This window comes from Ambystoma mexicanum, chromosome 10 (genome assembly GCF_040938575.1).
Source record: "Ambystoma mexicanum isolate Mex_15411 chromosome 10, UKY_AmexF1_1, whole genome shotgun sequence".
In the NCBI taxonomy this organism is placed as follows: domain Eukaryota; kingdom Metazoa; phylum Chordata; class Amphibia; order Caudata; family Ambystomatidae; genus Ambystoma; species Ambystoma mexicanum.
Genome location: NC_090932.1, coordinates 845,749,326 through 845,770,977, shown reverse-complemented (window position 1 = coordinate 845,770,977; position 21,652 = coordinate 845,749,326). Strand labels below are relative to the sequence as shown.

Sequence of the window (21,652 nt, the reverse complement as noted above, 5' to 3'; positions counted from 1 at the left end):
CTCCTGCAGCACTAGAGTTTGGAGGGTGCGATATCCTGGCTGACTGCAAGGAGGTGCTTGCAAAGGCCAGGGCGTCCTCAACTCTTAGTGCTATGGACACAAATGGGAGAGGTTTTCTGTCTGGTGCCAGCCAGAGAAGATTAACCCTTTGCGTATTACGGCCCCTCAAGTGCTGCCGTACTTATTATTGCTGGCCAAGGCGGGGCTGGCCCATGCCTCCATCAAGATCCATCTGGCGGCTATCTCCCGCTATACCAGAACTCCAGGGCGCTCATCCCTGTGGTCCCATCGCCTGGTGAAGGAGTTCATGAAGAGACTGTTCCGATCATTCCCGCCGGTGAAGGCTCCGGCCCCGGTGTGGGAGCTCAACGTGGTGCTGACCAGGCTCATGGGGCCGCCATTCGAGCCTCTGCATTCGTCGCCATTGAAATTCCTGTCGTGGAAAACGGTGTTTCTTGTTGCCATCACCTCCGCACGACGAGTGGGAAAGATCCAGGCCCTCTCCTGCAAGCCTCCATACCTGACTTTCCACGAGACGAGGGTGGTGCTGAGCACGCACCCCTCTTTGATGCCCAAGGTGCCGTCGGACTTCCATCTCAACGAGCCCTTGGTGTTACAGGTTTTCTTCCCGTCGCCTTCGTCGCCGGCCGAGAGGACTTTGCACTCGCTGGATGTAGCTAGAGCGCTGAAGTTCTACGTGGACCGCACGAAGAGTTTTCAAAGACATCGCAGCTGTTTGTGAACCTTGGACCTGTGAACCAAGGGAAGGCCCTCTTGAAGGCTTCCTTTTCCAGATGGCTCTCGGGCTGCATCATGCACTCTCACAGTTTGGCAAACCGACCATTGCCCGGCCGTCCGAGAGCCCATTCGACCAGAGCGATCGCTGCTACCACAGCGTTCCTATCTGGTGTGCCCCTGCTGGACATTTGCAGGGCTGCTACGTGGAGGTCGACGCACACCTTCACGAGATTCTTCTGCGTCGACCGGGATTCCAGGGGGAGTCCAGAGTCGGCCAGGCAGTGCTGTACAACCTGTTCGCCTGAAGGTGGGCCTGGTGAGGAGGTAAGAGATGCTTAATGTTGAGCCTTGCCACCTTCCGTGGTTGTGTGTGTGTACTGCTATGTAATCTTGTTTCTGATGTTTGTTAATCTGCTTAGAATCACATGCTGTGCATAGGTCCGACATCCAGTGGTCACTGCGGAGTATTGCATTTTGTTTTTCGTAGTCGAAAAAGGGGACGTCGACAAGGCGTGTCTGTAACACTATCCCTATAGTGACGTGCGTTGTACCCACAATCCCTCACGCGTCGAGGTCCCTCAGATTGTTTTTTCCGCCCAGCTTCTGGTCGCCTTACGCGGAGCTCCTTGAGAGACATTGCAAATACTTACTACGGACCTCGGTCCTTAATTATACTTATTATATTGTTAAAGATCCCTCCCCTCGACGTTAGCTGTGAAGCTGTTTCTCCGCCGAGCAAGTTTTCGACGGAGGGGAAGAGACGGAGGAGATCCTTCGGCGCTGCCGAACACGTGGCCTGGCCTCGCCGGCCAACATACAGTAGGGAGAGTGGGGGTTCGAACTTTTATCTTCTCTTTGAGAATGTCTTTCTTTCTCCCCTATCTTTCCCTTGGGGTTGTTATCACCAGTTATTATTGCCTCAGCTATGGAGAGGACACCTTTTAAGTTTTGCCCACGCTGTAGGGGCAAATACACTTGGAAGGACAAACACAAGCTCTGTAATCGTTGCTTGCCCCTCGATCATAAGGAGGACAGCTGCGCGGCCTGTAAGCTCTTGAAACCAAGAACTCTTAAAGAACGAAAAGTTAAGAGGTGGGCGGACTACGCTATGTCGAAGTCAGTTTCCTCACCCGCCGCCGCTGTTACAGAAAGTGACGAGGAGGGTGATAACTCGACGTCCGTTACGGAAGTCATTAACCCCCAGAAGGAGTGCTCGCGCTCCTCGACGTCCGTCCCCGACCCCGACGGGCTCGGCTCACGCCCTGCTTATGGGGATGAACACCCCGGCGACAAGGACGCACATAGACCCCATAGGCCTAAGCACACAACCCACGGCTCTTCTTCGTCGAAGACGAACGATCCATCAGCGCCGAAGGGGGGGACGCAGGGCACTCGGGCGTCTACCTCAGACCGTAAAGGTCTCAAGCCCCACAGCCCCACCCGCAAACGCAGCCGCGACCAGCGATTGGGCTTTGATCAAACACGGGCGCTACCTCAAAATCATCCGACGTAACGCTCCATAGAGCGGCCGTCGAGGAACAACGCGTAATGCAGGCAACGTCGACACCAGAGCCCTCTACTGACAAACTCGTTGTCGAGAGCCTGGCGAGAATTGTTTCCGAAGACAAACGTAAGCGGACGACGAAACAAATGTCGAATACCGCACAAAAAGCTATGGAAACGCCGAAAAAGCGCAAGAGTAGCCAGGAACTGCCCCCTTCATCTAAGGGCACTTCTGAACTACCGGAGGGCTTTTCAGAGGGCGACGGAAACCTTTCTTCGACGTTGTGGGAGCGTTCTAAGCGTTTTGAAGGTGAAGACACTGATTTCCCCCCTCTAGACTATTCAGGGGTCCCCCATGAGACCCTTGAAAGACTCCATTCGTGTATGGAGAAAATGGAAAGGTTTTTGGGAAGCCAAAACCCACCCACACCCAAAAGACCAAGAGAATGGTCCCAGGCTGACCCTAGGGTCAAGATTCCTAGGCTGTTTCCCCCTTCTACAGACGTATATGACCTCACTGAAGAGGAGAAATACCTCCAGGAAGATGAGGAGTGTTTGGGTGGAGAGGAAGAACATGAGGAAGAGGGGTTTGAAGAAGATCCTTACCCTAGTGCAGGAGCTTTTGAAGAAGATACAGCTACCTCGCAGCCCTGGCAATCCCCATCAGTGCAGCCTTGGCAATCCCCATCAGTGCACTCAGACCCTGATGTCTTTCACCCTTCTCCTCCCAAGGATTCACCTATTGGAAACACCTCTCCCATAGATGACCAACCTTCACTTAATGCACTATTGCGCAAGGCAGCAGCGCATTTTGAAATAGACACAGGGGAGACTCTTCCTGACATAGACTTTGTAGAGAAAGTTATTAAAGAAAAAGCCCCTGTTAGTCAGTCTATTCCGCTCCTGGCTTCTATAAAGAGAAGAATAACTCCTTCCCTTTCCAATCCTGCCTTAGTCAGAGGGGTCAACCCTCGGATAGAAAAGCTCTTCAGCCCTTCGTCCTCTGACCCTTTGTACATCAGAGGACATTCTATTCCGGACTCCCTCGTAGTTACTAATACAAGAAAAAGAGCGGGGGTACCACTATCCACTAGTGAGGCACCACCTGACAAAGAGGGCAAGAAGCTCTATGCACTTGGGAAGAGAATCACGACCTCCGCCGCCTTCTCAACTAGGATTGCAAATAACAATTCCCTACTAGCTAGCTACGCAGATGCACAGTGGAGCAAGCTGCGCAGCGAAGCAGAGGACGCACCAGAACCCCTGCGTTCACGCCTGTTAGCTATAATCTTAGAGGGAACTCTTGTAAACCAGGGCATCGTAAAGAACTCCTTAGATGCCGCAGAGACGGCTGGCCGTTCCCTGGTTCAGGGAATACTTCTCAAACGCCATGTCTGGCTGCGCAATTCGGGATTTAAGCCGGAAACCCAGGCTTCCCTGATAAATAAGCCCATAGAACAAACACATCTGTTTGGGAAAGCAGTTGATGAGGCCCTAGAACATGCGAAGAAAGAGTTTGATACCATCAAGACTCTTGACCAAATTTCTAGGCCCCCTAACAGACGCAGCTATGGCAATAGACGCTCCTTTCGTGGCCAACGCCAGCAGCAAAACCAACAGCAATTTTACTCTGCTACCAACTGGCCCTCTAACCAGGGTAACAGCACCCAGTTCAGTCAAAGAGGCCAACGCCGTGGCAAAGGAAGAGGTCGCGGCTCCAGCCCCAAAGGTTCCATGCCCAATACCAACAAATGACCCGAAGATTCGGGTCCCCTCCCATGCATCACCGGTCGGGGGCCGGCTAACATCGTTCCTTTCAGCATGGGAGGGAATATCGTCAGACCGCTGGGTATTATCCACCATAGCCCACGGATACTGCATCGAATTCAACGGTTCCCTGAAGTACAGACCCCCACGGAACCGACGCATGACACCGGAACACCTCACCATTCTTCTTCAAGAAGTAGAAGAGCTACTGAAAAAAGAGGCTATAGAGGCTGTCCCCTATCTCAGGTAACAGAAGGTATTTATTCAGTGTACTTCCTTGTACCCAAAAAGGACTTAACCATGCGCCCTGTATTAGATCTGCGCCCAGCGAACATGTTTGTCAAACCCCAAAAGTTTCGTATGGTGACCTTGCAGGAAGTAATCCCACTGTTATCACAAGGGGATTACATGACAACACTAGACATGAAAGATGCATACTTTCATATTTTAATGTTGCCAGCGCACAGAAAATACCTCAGGTTCAAGATAGAGAACAAACACATCCAGTTCAGAGTACTACCCTTCGGGATAGCATCTGCACCAAGGGTATTCACGAAAGTACTGGCAGTGGCAGCCGCCCACCTGCGCAGGTTATCCATCCCGGTATACCCTTACCTCGACGACTGGCTCATAACAGGGGATTCTTACGAAACATGCTTCTCCAATACCCAAAAGACCGTAGACCTTTTATCCCAACTGGGCTTCCCCATCAACGAAAAGAAGTCCAGCTTAGACCCCAGCCAAATCAAACAATTCCTAGGGGCTCTAATTTGAACAAAGGACGGCCTCGTCTTCCCCTCCAACGAGAGGGTCCAAAACATGCTGTTTCAGATCCCCCATTATGTGGCAGGTCGAGAGGTGACGGTACGCAAAGCAATGCGCTTGCTAGGGATGATGGCGTCATGTATTTATTTGGTACCTCACGCGCGCCTGCGCATGCGCCCAATGCAAGAGTGGCTCTACAGCCAGTGGTGTCAGGCCAGCGGACAATGGGACGATCTAGTGGTGGTCTTGCAGGCCTTGGTTCTCTCGCTACGGTGGTGGACAAAAGAAAACCTGTTATTAGGAAAAACTTTTGCCACACCCGCAGTGGAAGCCACTCTAACCACAGACGCATCCCTTACAGGATGGGGGGGCTCACCTATCCCATCAGACTGCTCACGGAGCGTGGACTCCGAGCTTAGCATCCAAGCATATAAACCTGCTGGAACTACTAGCGGTGTTCAAAGCACTGAAAGCCTTTCAGGAACACCTACAAGGAAAGACAGTGATGGTCCTCACAGACAGCACCACAGCCATGTACTACCTCAACAAGCAAGGGGGCACTCACTCTCCAGGACTGTCCAAGCTGTCCCAGAATATATGGAAGTGGGCTCTCAAACACATGTTCCTACTATCACCCTTGCGCCCTGATGCCTCCGGGCCTGTGGGTGCGCGTTACAAATAAATAAAATACAAATACAAATCACAACATGTACCAGGGGAACTCAATCTGCTAGCAGACAAACTCAGCAGAGACTTCCCCCTGCCTGAAGAGTACGAATGGCAATTGCATGAAGACATCGTCTTAGACGTCTTCACGCAATGGGCGTTCCCGGAAATAGACCTGTTCGCAACTCTGGAGAACTCACAATGCCAAAGTTACGCCTCCAGGTACCCCCAAAACCAGTCCAAGGGGAACGGTCTGTCGATTCAATGGTCAGGGAAATTTGTTTACGCCTTTCCCCCCGACTCCCCTTCTCAACAAAGTGGTGCACAAGATGCACCAGGAGCAGGTTACCATGATACCAGTGGCCCCAATGTGGGCCCGGCAGCCATGGTTCGCTCACTTGATGGAGATGTCCCTATCTCCCCCAGTGAAACTTCCCTGCCCGTACAACATGCTGTCACAGGACAAGGGCAGGACATGACACTGCATCCATGCCCTCAGACCATGAACTTAGCAGCCTGGCTCCTGAGATCATAGAATTTGGACATTTACAACTCCCGCAGAGATGTATCGACATCCTCAGGGAAGCCAGAAAACCTAATACTCGCCACTGCTATTCTAGCAAGTGGAAAAGATTTGTCATCTGGTGTAGAGGTAAGAGCATCAACCCGGTTGACTGCTCTCCCACTAACATTGTTCTGTACTTGACCCATTTACTGGATTCAGGTCTAGTCTTCAATTCCATTAAAGTCCACCTAGCGGCACTTTCTGCATACACCACTTCCCAACTTAAAGTGTCGTGGTGGAAGATACCAGTTATCAAGGCCTTCATGGAGGGGGTAAAGAGAATACACCCTCCGATAGCTAACCCAGCTCCCGGATGGGACTTAAATGTGGTACTTTCTAGACTCATGGGCCCTCCTTTCGGACCCATGCACAAGGCAACTCTTAAAGACCTCACTCTTAAGACTGCTTTCCTAATAGCTATCACCTCCATTAGGAGAGTAAGTGAACTACAAGCTCTTTTTGTACCGTGACAGTTCACAAGGATAAGGTGGTTCTACGCACACACCCAAGGTTTGCACCAAAATTCATCTCGAAATTTCATGTAAACCAGTCAATAGAACTACCAACGTTCTTTCAAAACCCTTCCAGCTTGGGAGAAAAAAGTCTGCATACACTAGATGTACACAGAGCTGTCATGTTCTACATGGAAAGAACCAGACCACTGAGAAAGACTAATCAGTTCTTTGTCTCTGTGGCAGCAGGAAGAGAAGGAGATGCAGTTTCAAAGTCCACTATATCTAGATGGATTGTTCAATGCATCACTCTCTGTTACACTCTTGCTAAGAGAGAACTACCCTTCAAGCCAAGAGCACATTCCACTCGAGGCACTGGGGCTTCCATAGCGTTCATTGCAAATGTTCCCCTTGAGTCCATCTGCAAAGAGGCTACCTGGAGTTCTGTGCACACCTTTACAAAACACTACTGTCTAGATGCACACTCTAGATCTGACTCCCAGGTGGGACAGGCAGTATAAAGACATCTTTTCTCTACGGTTCCTTCTCATAATCCACCGCCAACTCCGGGTACTGCTCGCTAGTCTATGCACAGCATGTGATTCTAAGCAGATTAACAAACATCAGAAGACAATGCATTACTTACCGTAAAAGCATTTCTGATGGTTGTATCTGCTTAGATTCACATGCGCCCACCCTTCCTCCCCGCTCGGATGGAAGGAACATAGACAAACAGAGGGACCTCGACGCGTGAGGGATTGTGGGTACAACGCACGTCACTATAGGGATAGTGTTACAGATACGCCTTGTCGACGTCCCCTTTTTTCGACTACGAAAAACAAAATGCAATACTCCGCAGTGACCACTGGATGTCGGACCTATGCACAGCATGTGAATCTAAGCAGATACAACCATCAGAAATGCTTTTACGGTAAGTAATGCATTGTCATTCATGAGCATGTGAATCCATGCCAGACCCCATGCTGGAGAAGGAACAAGTTACTTACCTGTAACTGTTGTTCTCCCGCGTTGGTCTGGCATGGATTCACATGCGAACCCTCCCTCCTACCCCTCTGCGGCTCTTCACTTGGTCCTACTGCCACTTTACGTGCTACCAAATCTGAAGATGGCTGCCAGAGGGGCTTAGATAGAGGGCAGGCATTGGCTGGGGGCACTATGACCCAGAGACCAGTGATTGGTTATTACTACGAAAGACAGTTCAGAAACGAAACTGAAACTGATTTTTTCTTTACTGAGGATTCCCAGCCTGGCGGGGAATATTCATGAGAATCGATGCCAGACCCATGCTGGAGAACAGTTACAGGTAAGTAACTTGTTCCTTCTCAAGTCCTCCAGGCCCTTCAACTTACTTCAGGATTGGTTGGTGTCTCTGGACCTACAGGATGCTTACCTTCATGTGCCGATTCATCCAAAGCACAGAAAGTACCTGAGGTTTGCGGCTGTTGACTCACACTTTCAGTTTCGGTTCTGCCCTTCGGATTCCCCTACGCCCAAAGTCTTCACCAAGCTAATGGTGGTGGTGGTGGCAGCGTATCTCAGGCAAGAGGTTAGGGGGGATTCAAGTCTACCCCTACCTGGACGACTGGCTGATCCGTGTGCGTTCTCCCGAGCAAACATTGGATCACCTCAGTCTCATCTGCCGCTCCCTGCACAGGCTGGGCTTCTCCCTCAATTTCAAGAAGTCGCATCCAACACCTTCACAACAGCTCCAGTACATCAGTGCTGTGTTGGACATGTCCTTGGGGAAGTGCTCGCCTCCCAAGGTGAGGGCTCATCACATTGTGCAGATGGTGGACAAGTTTCAACATCCCCAGAGTCCCCCGGCTTTTGAATTCTTAAGGTTGCTCGGCCTATGGCATCCTGCATTTTTCCTGGTGCCAGAGACCAGGCTGAGGATGAGCTCCCTGCAATGGGTCCTCAAGACGAAGTGGTCGCAGTTCTCAGGAAAGCTGTTGGATTCCATTTGGATTCCAATCTTGGTCTCCCAGGATCTTCTGTGGTGCGCCAACGAAGGGAACCTGATGAAGGGGGTGCCGTTTTGGCAACTGTGGTCAGAGGTGACTAGTGACGGATGCTTCCCTCATAGGGTGGTAGCGCTCATGCCAACGACTTGACCGCCAGCAGTCGTTGATCTCTGTCGGAGTCCAAACTCCCCTTCAATCTGTTAGAACTGAGGGCCATCAGGCTATCCCTGAAGGCTTTTCTGCTCTCTTTGCGGGGGAAGAGTGTCCTGATCATGACTGACACCACAGTGGCCATGCATTACCTCAACAAAAAAGGGGTGGGTAGGGTCACTCCTTCAGAGCCATTGCACTTCAACAGCAGAGGGGCAATGCAGCTCTGGTTCTGGGCCATCCAGCAGGGAATTTCGATCTCTGCAGTTCATCTGGCCGGAGATGAAAATGCATCAGCGGACGCTCTGAGCAGGCAGAGCACGATCTCTCACGAGTGGGAGTTGGCTCGGGAAGTCCTTCAGGAGATCTTCGCCCTTTGGGGAACCCCACAAGTGGATCTCTTCGCCACCAGTGTCAACTGGAAGTGCGAGAGATTCCGCTCAAGGGTGTTTCTTCCGAGAGGAGCCTTAGACGCGTTCATAGTGGATTGGTCATTCCCGCTTCTGTACGCGTTTCCTCCAGTCCCCGTCATTCCTCAAGTGTTGCGGAGGTTCGGTTCCCACATGATCCTCATTGGTCCGGATTGGGCTAGGAGAGCGTGGTACCTGGACCGTCTAGAAATGTCCATCTGCCCTCCATGCCGTCTTCCCTACCGAGAGGATCTACTCTCGCGAGAGGGGGGGGGGGGGCAATCAGGTTCTCCATCCAGAGGTCAGAACTCTCAACCTTCACGCTTAGTATCTGAAAGGTTGAGATATAAGGATTGGGACCTCCTGGATGATGTAATGGAGGTGTTGCTATTGGCCAGGAGGCCAGCAACAAAATCCCTGTACCGTTGGCGTAAGTTTTGCGACTGGTGCAGAGGACGAAATGTTCCTTTTCAGAGTTCCATTCCTATGGTTTTGTCTTTCCTTGGCCCACAGGGGCCTTCAAGTAGGTACCATTCAAGGTTACTTGGATGCGCTGTCTATTTTTAAGCGCTTGTCTGAAGAATGCTATTACTTTAAGATTCCTTTTGATTTCTCATTTTCTTGAAGGACTGACTAATGTGTTTCCAGGTGGCGGTTTGGGATTTGAATTTGGTTTTGAAATTTCTTATGGGTGCTCTGTTTGAACCTGTGCACTCTTGTCCCTTGAGATGATTATCCTTCAAGACAGTGTTCTTGGTTGCGGTTACTGCCGCTCACAGAGTGAGTGAATTGCAGGCTCTTTCCTCTAAGCCGCCCTTTACTATGTTGCACAATAGCAGGGTTGTACTTGGGGTACGTCCTTCCTTGCTACCTAGGGTAGTATCGAATTTCATTTGAGCCAGAAAGTGGTTCTTCCTTCTTTCTAGCCTCCTCATGGTAAGGAAGAGGAGCGACTCCGTAGGTTGGATCCTAGGAGAGCTCTGAGCTTTTATGTTTCTAGGATGTCCATGGTCAGAGTGGACGATCAACTCTTTGTGGGATATGCTAGACACTGTTTGGGCCAGGCTGTTACCAAACAGACTCTGTTCAGGTGGATTATCCTCACTATTACTGAGTGTTACCGATTGGCGAGTAAGGACCCTCCTGAAGGTTTGAGAGCTCATTCCACTAGGGGCGTGGCTACTTCCACAGCCCTCCAACGGGAAGTTCCTATTAGGAATATTTGTGATGCAGCCACATGGGCTTATTTCCACACCTTTGTTGAACATTACTCCCTCGATATGATCCCTGGTGAAGATATGGCCTTTGGTAAGGTGGTTCTTTATTCCGTCATCTGATTGGGTACTCTAAATTCTTCTCCCTCCTCCATTTTCTGGTACTGCTTTGGTAGTCTGTCAAAGATGTGGAATATGTTGGGGGACCCATTCCATTCGAAGAACAAGTTACTTACCAACTGGTAACGTTCTTTCGACTGGGTGTTCCTCCAACAAATTCCACCTCGCAGCCTGCCCCTCTGGAGAATTTCCTATGCGATTGCAGCTTACCTTTCCGCAAGGCTATGTGCAGTCATGCAGGCATTGGATGGGTGCCACACGATCTGGGGGGAAAAACATACTGAGGCTACGGGCGCCGTGTGTCCTATTTATAACATCTGGTGACGTCGCCCTCGATGGAAGCCTTTGAGGGACATCGACCCAACTTCATCGATGCAGGACGCCCTCTGCCGAAAAATTTTCCGAAGTGCACAGCTGAAGACATTACATGTCTAAGATGTGGAATACGTTGGTGGAACATCCAGTCAAAAGAATGTTACCAGTTGGTAAGTTATGTCTTCTCACTGACAGCTTGCTATAAGGGAAAACTGACTAACACCCGAGCTGTGTACCCGACATGTCCCAATACTATGGTCAGGCAATTATCGACAATCACTCGCACCTGACTTCCATTACACTTCCCACACAGTTTACACTTCCCCACACGGATAAAAGGCGCAGCACAATCCGAGTGAGGCAAAGCACACCAGCAAACAGCAATTTCGAGATGGCAGAAGGAGGGAAAGTCCATTGACACAGAGCCATTACTTTCCAGTGACCTTCTGAATAGAAAGAATAAGGCCAGGAAACCAGGCTGAAGAATCCTGCATTTTGTCTGACATTTTGCTGCATCGGTAATCAAGGCGGGAGAATCACCAGCCGCCGTGGTACCATCCTTGGCTCCAAGAACAAAGCAGCGCAGCATCAGTGAAGTCCTCACAGCTGGTGAGTTGGGGAGACCGATACCAGACCGGTCTGTGTTGAAACGCGTGTGGTAAGCGACGCAAGTGAAGTTAAACTGCTGATAAGTGATTGAACTTTAAAGCATGCTACAATACCTTTTGATGGAGTGGTCCGGCACCACATGGGTGCTCAATCTAAGGTCTCTATAAGCTATCTAGCTGAGTAGTAATAACAGTAGATGCAGTAGAAGGGCAGAAATTGTCGAGTGTTCTTTTTGGAAGCTTCCAGAAATCTACAGGCCTACACCATGCCGGTTCATGTCAGAGGAGAAGGACCAAGCTTCCCTCTTCAAGCTGTGCACCAGCTGCGGTTTGTGGTCATTTTTTTCGAATGACAAGCTTTCCCAGTGCTTGTATTGTCTACATCCGGCGCATAAAGAAAATTGTGAGATCTTCCATGGCTTCACCATGCGCACGATGAAGGATCGACATGTCCCGTTGGCGGCGTGGCTCACGACCAGGGCCTCTACCCTGGATGATTCTCGGGGGCATGCCTCTTCCGGATGCAGCCAACCTGAGCAGGCCTCTAAGTGCTTTGAGGGCTCTCCATCTGTGGGGCCCAACACAAGGCCAAGCACTGCAAGTCTGCTTCCGTCGGGGTCGCCGCGCAAGCAGGTCCCGTGACGGTCAGGGCAAGCTCATAGTCTGTCGGCCTTGATCTCCAGCCACCGCCCCAGCTCTTCATCCAAGAGGAAGTCTGCTACCCTGGGGAAGTTGCGGGAGAACCCGGAGAAGGTCAAGCAGGACAAGATGGCCGACCTGCCTGTGAAGGCCCAGGTGTTCAGGCCAATCCATCCTCCTCTATCAAGATGGTGTTGGTCTCTCGACACTCCACACGCTGATGTCAGAGATTCAGAGGAGGTTGCGGACAGCTGCACCACCAGTGACCCCTGTTGACAACGGGCCAACCACCGGCAAACGGACACCCTACCCCTCCATTCCAACCATCGCTGACCACCCCCTCCCGCCCTCCCCTGGGGGACAGACACAGCGACGACTGATGAGGACGATGACGCAGGACTGGGAGATTTTGTATCGGGAGAACCGGACGAAGCGGGATCTTTTCATTCCATGATTGCCTAAGCGTCAGAGCTCTTCCAGCTCACCCCAGAGGATAAGGAGGACTTCCTGTACCAACGCTGGGAGGCAAAGGGGAACGTAACTAGATGACGTCTAGGATGAGGGGCTGGTGATGCTGAAGAACCCTGCCTCAGCCCCAGCGAAGAGACTGACTTGAGAAAAAGTACCGTGTGCCGGAGTCTGTGCCCAAGTGTATGCGGTCTCGGCCGTCGGTGGTCTCGGCAGCCGCCAGGAAGAAGTAGTTTAGTTCGTTTTCTTCATCTGTACCCACGGGCAACAAGGGGAAGAAATTGGATTCCATGGGTAAAACGGTAATCTACTCAGTGGCGACAACGGTAAATGCGGCCATCGCCTTAGTGATCATGGCCAGATACAGGAGCTTTGGTACAAAATTACTCTGCTGCTGGATTTCCTCCCCGATGACAAACTGGTCAAGGCTTTCGAGATCCTCCAGACCATGACATTGTGGACACAGGTTTCTGCCAGATGGGCAACAGCCTGCCTTTGCTGTTGTGGATGCCCAAGGCCACCAACTTCAGGCAGGAGGTCCAGACAAGGGTCCTGGGCATGCTGTTCGGAGACAACCTGTTCGGGAAGGCTGTCGAGGAATCCCTCCTGGCCATCAAGACCGACACGGAGACGGCCCGTGCCTTGGGCACGCTGCAGCATCACAGGCCGTCCTTTTGTTCCTCAGGTGGGATGTCTAGGAGGTCTTCGATGGGTTTCAGCCAGGGCTCATCCTCTTACTGTCAACCCTCCCATTCTTTGACCCAGGAAACCAACAGGGGTCGCTCCAAGGCCTTCGGAGGTGGCAGCCGGCGTCAAGGGTCCGAGGGCGGCGCGCCACCTGCCAAGCAGGACTAAACCAGCCAAGACATCTAGCCCCCACCCTTGCTCCCCGGTGGGAGGCCGGTTGGCGGACTTCGTCAACGTGTGGGAGAAGGTCTCCACCGATTAATGAGTTCTGGATGCTCTTGCCCACGGGCACACTTTAGAGTTTCAACGGAAGTGGCCGCAATTGCCACCGGTGGTACGACAGGAACACATACCTCAGCTGCTGCTGGAAGTTTGTGCCATCTTAAAAGGGGCAAAAGAGCTGGTACCAAAGCGACTCTGATACTCTGGAGTTTACTCAAGGTACTTTCTCGTAAGAAAGACTGGGGGCAGGAGGCCCATCCTCGATAAACGACGGCTCCGTACATAAAGTCCCAAAAGTTCAGGATGGTCACGCTGCAGCAGGTGCTCGGCCAGCTGGAGGAGGGGGACAGTCTGTCATTGTATCTAGAGGACGCATGTTTCCACATCCCCATACGCAAGGGACACTGCAAGTTTCTGCGCTTCGTTGTTCAAGGGAAGCATTCCCAGTTCAAGGCTCTTCGCTTCGGACTGAAGTCGGCTCTCGGAGTCTTCACCAAGTGCCTGGCTCCGGTGGTGGCCCATCTACGACTGCAAGGGATCCACGTGTACCCTTATCTGGACGACAGGCTCATCCGGGCCAGGTCAAAGGACATCGCAGTTGACCACACTGCGAAGACCGTCCGACTGCTGACGAATTGGGGTTCTCAGTGAATTAATCAAAGTCCTGCTTGACTCCATCGCAGGGCACACTGTTCGTGGGATCCAGGCTCAACAGAGGATTTCGGCCATCTTGGTCGAGCGATAAGGTGGCGCCGAAGGCACAGATTTCCAGAGCGCCCATAACAGGAGACTGTCGCGACAGACGCTTCCCTGGAAGGATGGGGACCCCACACCAGACGGCTTCACGCCAGAGGCCTGTGGGTCCCGGAGGAGAAGACACTACACATCAAGGTTCTGGAACTAAGGGCAGGGTTTTGGGCCCTCAAGTCGTTCCTACCGTCTCCTCAAGGGCAAAGTGGTGAGGGTCTTCAGACAATACCACCACAATGTTTTACATCCAGAAACGGGGGCACCATATCCACAGTGCTCTCCGTTCGCAGGACTTGTGGCACTGGGCTGTCGCCCAGGGGATGTTCCTCATTCAGTTTCACCTGGCAGGAGTAAAGAACACCGTCGCCGACTCTCTCAGAAGGGAGCAACGCTCTTGCCAAGAGTGGAAGCTTCGGCTGGATCAAGTGGACAACCTTTTACTCAAATGGGGTAGTCCCCAGATCGATCTGTTTGCGACAGCGACGAACACCAAGTGCCGGAGGTTCGCCAGCAGATTCCCCGAGCCGGTGAGCATGGGGGACTCATTCTCATTCCCTTGGGAAGGCCTGTTTCTGTATACGTTCCCTCCGTTGCCGTTATGAGTCATCAGTCAACTCTGAGGGTACTGGTGCAGGATGATCCTCGTCGCACCAGCGTGGCCTAGGTAGATCTGGTACCTGGCCTTGTCAGCGTCCCCTCCCGTCAAACTGCCAGTGGTTGCGGATCTTCCCTCCAGGGAAGGAGGTGCAATTCTGCACCACAACCCGGTCTCTGAACATGAAGACCTGGCTCCTGCAGCATTAGTTTGGTGGCTACATTCTGCCGGCGGACTGTAGGGAGGTACTCGCCAAGGCCAGGGTGTCGTCTACTTTAAAGTTCTACAGACACAAAGGAAGGGCTTTGCGACTTGGTGCCGGTCGCAGAAGATCAACCCTCTGAGGGTCACGGCCCCTCAAGTACTTCCGTATTTAGTATCGTTGGCTAAATTGGGACTGGTTCACGTCTCCATCAAGGTACATCTGGCGACTATTTCCCACTACACTAGATCTCGGGACGGTCTTCACTGTGGTCGCAGCATCTAGTTAGGGAGTTCATCAAGGAACTGTTCCGCTCATTCCTGCCGGTGAATGCTCTGGCGTGGGAACTCAATGTGGTGTTGACTAGGCTCATGGGGGGTGCCCATTTGAACCTATGCGTTCAGCCCCGCTCAAGTTTGCTGTGGAAGACCGCGTTCCTCGTGGCCATCACCTCAGCAAGACGCGAGGATTGGCGCATTCTGGAGCAGGGATCGACCGCCGAGGAGGGGCCACCGCTTGGAGTTGTCCCCCCCCCCTCCTCCGGGGATGGGGTGGGAGGCAGAGTTCTGAAGTCCGTTGCGTTCCCTAATGGGTCAGACAATGGCCCCCCACTGCGGCGCTGCCCATCAAGCTGGGCCGCCTTCGTCTGCCTCTGCCCACCGGCAGAGACCGGCAGAGTTCGCAATGTCTCCCGGCATCACACGAGGGCCGGGCGTGCCGTCTCTCCACGGGCCGGTGCAGCAGGAACTCCTCTCGACCCGAGAGCGGCCAGGCAGCAATTCCAGAGTGCCCTTCGGGGGTAATTCAGGCAGGCTGGAGGGTGGCCAGGGGATCAGGGGCTCCTTATCTCTGTTGCTCGCCACTGAGGCCACCAGTCTGTATCCGACTCTGCAATAACCTCTCTTGGGTCTGTCCGCCATTTTGTGTTGTCCCAGCGGCGGCCTCACAAACTTCCTTGGTCGCGCTCTGGAGTTGCAGTGGGCGTTAGCTGCTCATTTCCCCTCCCATCTGCTGCCTGGGTATTCCAAACGCTGCGACAGGCATTTTTTTGTTATAGGGCTTGCTGAAACATTGCATTAGTTAGATAAGACCGAGGGCTTCCCATGGAGGCCATCAGGAGACCGACCACATCGCTGGCGCACCTCCCCATGCATAGGTGTGCCCTATACTAAATGTGCATAACGGGGTCTGACTTCCCTAGGATTACTGTACTCGTGTTGTACAGGTTTAGGTATCCGGTCATTCTTTCAAAAAAAAAAAAAAGCTTCCACACACAACTTTCGAATACAAAGTTTCTTTTTTTTTTTTAAACGGGGGACCCCCCATTAAAAAAAAAATGCTTTCAAAACTTTTTTTCGATGCTTTGTTGTCGAAACTTATGTAGAAGCTTTTACGGTCACCATAAATACGAGTGAATTCTTGTACTGTCTCAGTTGAATGGTTTCATTAAGCCCTTAGTTGGACTTCACAAAAACTGCCCTAACAACTTCTAATGGTACTTAACTTTCTGAACGAATCTCTTTTTGTGTATATCAAATAAACCTCTGCTTGTACAATAAATCAGTGTACCAGTGTTTCTTTGTACCATATGTATGCTACAAGTTCTTTGTACCTTCGTACAGCCCTCTCGCCCTCCTACGATAAGTCTGACTGCTCTGTCCACGCTACCAAAATAAGTACTACATGTATATACTAAGAGTTGGAGTTTACTGTATTGCCTATGGTATCGTTTTATAAAGCCCTTTGTGTGGTCTTTAGAAAAACAAACAGTGGATTGTTCTACAAGCTTCTGGCTCTGATGTTTTCTGATTTACAATATCTGCTGGGAACTGGGTACACTGCCCACATGCCAAGGTCTGCAACCTTTGGCTTTCCAGATGTTTTGTATTGCAACCCCCATCAGCACTAGCAGCACAGTCACTGGTGAGATACCATGAAAGTTTTAGTCCATAACATCTGGAGAGCCACGGGCTGCAGAACTCTGGCATAGGAACAAAAACTGTTTTATTTTGGCATATTAAGTTAATCTATTTGCAGTCTTATTTCTGGAATGGATTCTCATCCTTTGTAGTTTCTTGCACAGGCTGAAAAAGAGAATCCGGGTCTCACACAAGACATAATCATGAAAATTCTGGAGAAAAAAAGTGTGGAAGTTAACTTTACTGAATCTCTCCTACGAATGGCAGCTGATGATGTAGAAGGTAAGCTTATAGGGATATTGTTCAACTTGGTTTGCATGATGGTCAATGTTAGTCTATTTGCGACTACACAAGCTTTTTGGGCTGTATTGTAAATAATGTCTCCAGTGTTTTTATGCAACAAAATTGTATTTTTAAACCTCAACCACATTAATACCATTACAATTTGGTTTCTCAATGGCCAAAGAGAATCTGCTTGCATTCATGTATTGCCAGGATGTCTAAAGGTTGTCTAGTGAAGCCAGACAAACAGATTTAAAGTAAATCTTCGGTTTTCCCAGGATACAAATGTACAAAAAAAAAATTCCGAACATGGGAAATGATCAATTCTATGATGAGCTACAGGGGTAGATGTCCATTTTTGTGCTAAACTTTCTCCATCTGTGAGTCCCCCAGCACCTTTTCTGGATTGTTTTACTGATTTTTCTGAGAGCGTGGCAATCTTTTTCCACCTTCACTTTTACTCTGATCATGGGAACTTTTTACCTCCTTTTTGGTATTTCTTTGTGGAGACAAGCTTTTGTCCAATTTAAGTCATCTGCAATTTATTAAAGCAGCCTGCGGCACTTTCTATGCAGTGTTGCTGGAGGCTCCTAGAGCTTTGCTGTGATTGCTTTTATTTTACTTGGCAAACTCTGTTACAAAGGCAGGGCATAGTTTTTATCCTACCTTTTGTATTTTTTTTTGCTAGATCAGCACACCCTACCTTATGTGAAGTGCTGAGGGGATCCAGTTGCTAGGTAAGTTTTTCAGATGTGTCAACCCCAGAACATTTTGCGTTGACTTTGGGATTATTTCTCCTTGTCCATAGGTGAGTGGGAATCTCCCCCTTTTCATTTTGTATAGTGAGCCAGCACACACCACCTTATGTGGAGCACTGGGGGATACAAAGTATCCCCTTGCTTACTTACCTGTAGCATTTGTGTTACAATTGCAGGTTTACTCGAATGGCTGGTGGCGGCGGTTTTACCTTAGTGGCTTTTGCTAAAATGGTGGGTGTTGGGGAGATTTATCATTTGTATGTTCATCCCCTCTCCTAGTGAGACCCCAAGCACTTTTTGCTGGACATCTGGACCTTTTTCTGAACTCTTGAATGAGTGGAGCCTTTTTCCACTCATTCGTTCTTCTGTGCTCTGTCCTTTGGGACTTATTATTTTTTTTGTATTTTACCTATCCCATGGAGTCTATATGTCTCCCTAAACTCTTAGGGGCATCTGCATCTTACTATTGCAGCAACCAGCTCCTTATGGGCTGTGTTGCTGGGGATCGTTAGGGTCCTCCTTTGAAATTATTTTCTTTATCCTAGACTAACTACAGTTATTTATCTCTCCTAAAGCCTTACTCTGAGAGATTGGCACACACCACCTTATGTGGAGTGCCAAAGGAATACCTATTATGCCCCTTCTCTCTGCTCCTGACTTTTTAGTCACATAGACAGTCTCCTAGTTATGGCTGGTGGCAGTGGACGTGTTCTACCAACTATTGTGTAATTTTTGTTCCGCAGGCTATGTCCCTAGCCTCGGTAGTACACAATAGGGGCACTCAAGTACCAACTTGGACCCTCCCTTCTTTTATCACCATTATTAGCGGACCCTTGGGTGTTCACGCCTAGGCGCCATAGTGTTTGGGCAGGCAGGAAGTGGTGGAGGAGTTTTCCAACCCCCAATGCTCCCCCCCCCCCCCCATGTCCTTTGTCTGCCAGAGTGCCAGAATAGGTCCAGCTACCACAGGGAGGGGGGGGGGGGCTCTGGCTGACCCGATTGATTATTAATTGGATACATGACAGAATATTTTTGAAATTGAAAGAATAAGACGTTGAAAACCTATGTATATGATTTTCTAGATTAGAAAAATTGAATAGCTTCATATTGGACTAAGAGCTCCTGATGACGGGAATACATTCCTGAAACGTGTTGAGCAGATATCCAAGACAATAGAGCATTACCGTTACAACTAAACCAACATCTTATTCAAATGGATAGAATTTGATAAAGATATAGTGGACTCATCACTGTGATCTGATAAATTGAGAAAAGCTGAAACATTGGATCACTAATTGACTTTGTTTTGTACATTACAAATGTATGTAAACCCTATGAATTGAAATGTATGTTGAATGTATGATACAACACTACTCCGATGTGAGTAATCACATAAGAGCAGTAACATTATCACTATTTTTTACCATGGAATAATCTTGTTTTTAACATTTTTTTGTACATACTGTGAAAAATATACTAAATCATATTGGTAGTTGTAAAACACATCTTGGGAGTGCGAGGGACGGGAGAGTTCCGCACGAGTGTGGACATCTGTTTTTTTCATGTTGACCTGATTGGACAACCAAACGCCCCTTTCGAATGGATTGTGTCCTCCCACGTATTCCTCATCTTATGATATTCGTATCCTGCCAGCTTCGCTGCTTCGGAAAAAGAATTTCTCGGCAGAGGGCGCTGTGCACGAGGTCGTGGTGTCTCTCCCTTGACGGGCTCTGTACTGTGTCGATGTCACCATCAGCATAAATAGCTGGTGCCGCGCCCGTTGGCTTCAGTTCCGTTTTTCGGATTGCTTCGCTTTCCAGAACGGCGCGCTTCGAAATTTTATTCAGAAAATGTCGTCTTCTTCCACCCCATCTACTCCCAAGACGGGGTTCAAAAATAGTATCAACTGCGGATCGAAGATGTCGATTTACAGATCATCACCGAGTTTCTTTGCTGCCTAGGTTCATACCATCAAACTGGCGACTGTGGCTCCTGTCAGTCAATGACGGAGAAGGCCCTTTGTGAGAAGAAAGGTAAATTGGTGGTGGGGCGGGAAGCTTCCAAGGCCTCCCCGAAGGCTTTGTCGAAAAGACATAGGAAATGAAGCAATTCGAAAGAATGGGATCGTCATAAACATTCGAAGAGGTTTCGATCATGCAGTAGATCGAGATGCTCTTCATCTTCCTCTTCAAAAAAAGGTTAAGAGGAGAAATAGATCTCGATGCCCGACTAAGTTGGATTGCCCAAGAAAATAGGATGAATTTAGAAGGAAGATGAAGATCTTTGAGAATGCGGTCTCAACCCCCCTCAAAGAAGCCTCAAAAGAGCCAGACCCTGGTCGCTCCATCGGACGACACAGGGAGGTCGGGAACTACTGTGGAAGAATCCAGTAGTAAAGGTGAACCTCGATAGAGTAGAGTCGATGTCAAATTGTCAAAGATTCTTCGAGAATAGAGTTTCCCCGACACGTCTAAAAAGCATAAGTCATTGAAGCCCTTGACGACTTCGTCGATGCCATTGTCGACTCTGCGCCAGGCTTCACCTGTATATGACCAGATGGCAATCAAGCCATTCTGAAAAAGGCTGCAGAACACTTCCAAAGAGCCACACAAGAGGCAGTGTTAGATTCAGATTTTGTGGAAGACATTTTAAAGGAGACTCCTCCTGCCAGCCAGGCTATCCCTTTACTAAATTCTATCAAGAGGCGCACCACCCCTTCCTTGTGAACACCCTCTCAGACCAGGGCTGTGAACCCTCGAGTGGAAACTCTTTCGCCCCTCACCTTCTGACCCCCTAAATATTGTGGGTCATGCCACCCCGGATTCTGTTGTGGTTACGACTACAAGATAAAAGGCAGGGGTCCCCCTGTGCACGGGCGAGACACCGCTGGACAAAGAATGTAAAAAGTTGTATGCTCTTGGTGGGGGGTGGAGTGGGGGAATAAAAACACTACTGCGGCAGCATATTCAACCCGCATAGCAAACACCACGCTGTTGGACAGTTATTCTGATGTCCAATGGAACCTGCTGCAGGAGGGTCCACAAGAAGTCCCTGAACCAGTGCATTCTCGTCAGCTTTCGATTTCAGAGGGTAAACAGGTGAACCACAACATTTTGAAGAACACTTTGGATGCTGCTGAGAAAGCAGGGAGAACCTAGGCCTAGGGTACGCCTGGTTGAAAAACTAGTTTTGAAACCAGAGACACAGGCGTCGTTAATCAAACCTATTTGGCAAGGCCGTTGATGAGGCACTGGAAACGGCCAAGAAGATGAATGAGATTTTAAATAATTTGAATATTTGAATCTGATCACTCAAAGACCCTTTCAACAGAAGGGCGCGGGGGGGGGAGGGAGAGTTTTCACCGCTCCTTTTGTGGGCAGTCCTACCCTCGTTCCCCACACAACCAATACGGCTCAGGCAACAATTGGTCCTCGGGACAGGGGTCTGCCTCCGCAAACACATCCACCCAGAGGACAACGCCACAGGAAAGGAAGGGGTCGCAACGCCACCCCCAGAGGATCCCTGGCCTCCAGTCAGAAATGAGACTCAAATCCGGGACCCTTCCCATGCCTCCCCGGTCGGGGGACGTATAACATTCCTGCACGCATGGGAGGGGATTGCTACAGACCAATGGGTGCTCAAGACCTTCACCCACGGTTATTGCATAGAGTTCAGCCGGCCACTTCGATACAGATCTGTAAGATCCAGGCGCCTAACAATGGAACACCTGAAGATCCTGCTGCAAGAGGTCGATATCCTGCAGGAAAAGGGTGCAATCGAAGTGTCCCCGTTCTATAGGTAAACAAGGGTATTTATTCAGTGTACTTCCTTGTACCCAAAAAGGATCTCACCATGCGCCCTGTCCTAGACTT

At 50.1% G+C, this 21,652-nt stretch overlaps 1 protein-coding gene across 3 annotated transcripts in view; it reads left to right on the top strand.

Annotated features, from left to right (window-relative positions):
- PDCD10 (programmed cell death 10) overlaps positions 1–21,652 on the top strand; it is a 295,941-nt gene that overhangs the window by 123,390 nt on the left and 150,899 nt on the right. For 2 of the 3 annotated variants that reach the window (XM_069618493.1, XM_069618494.1), the window contains one exon: positions 16,905–17,022. In XM_069618493.1, coding sequence (XP_069474594.1) covers positions 16,905–17,022 — 118 coding nt within the window. Of the gene's footprint in view, positions 1–16,892; positions 17,023–21,652 lie in introns of all 3 variants that reach the window. The other variant, XM_069618492.1, reaches the window with a different exon arrangement.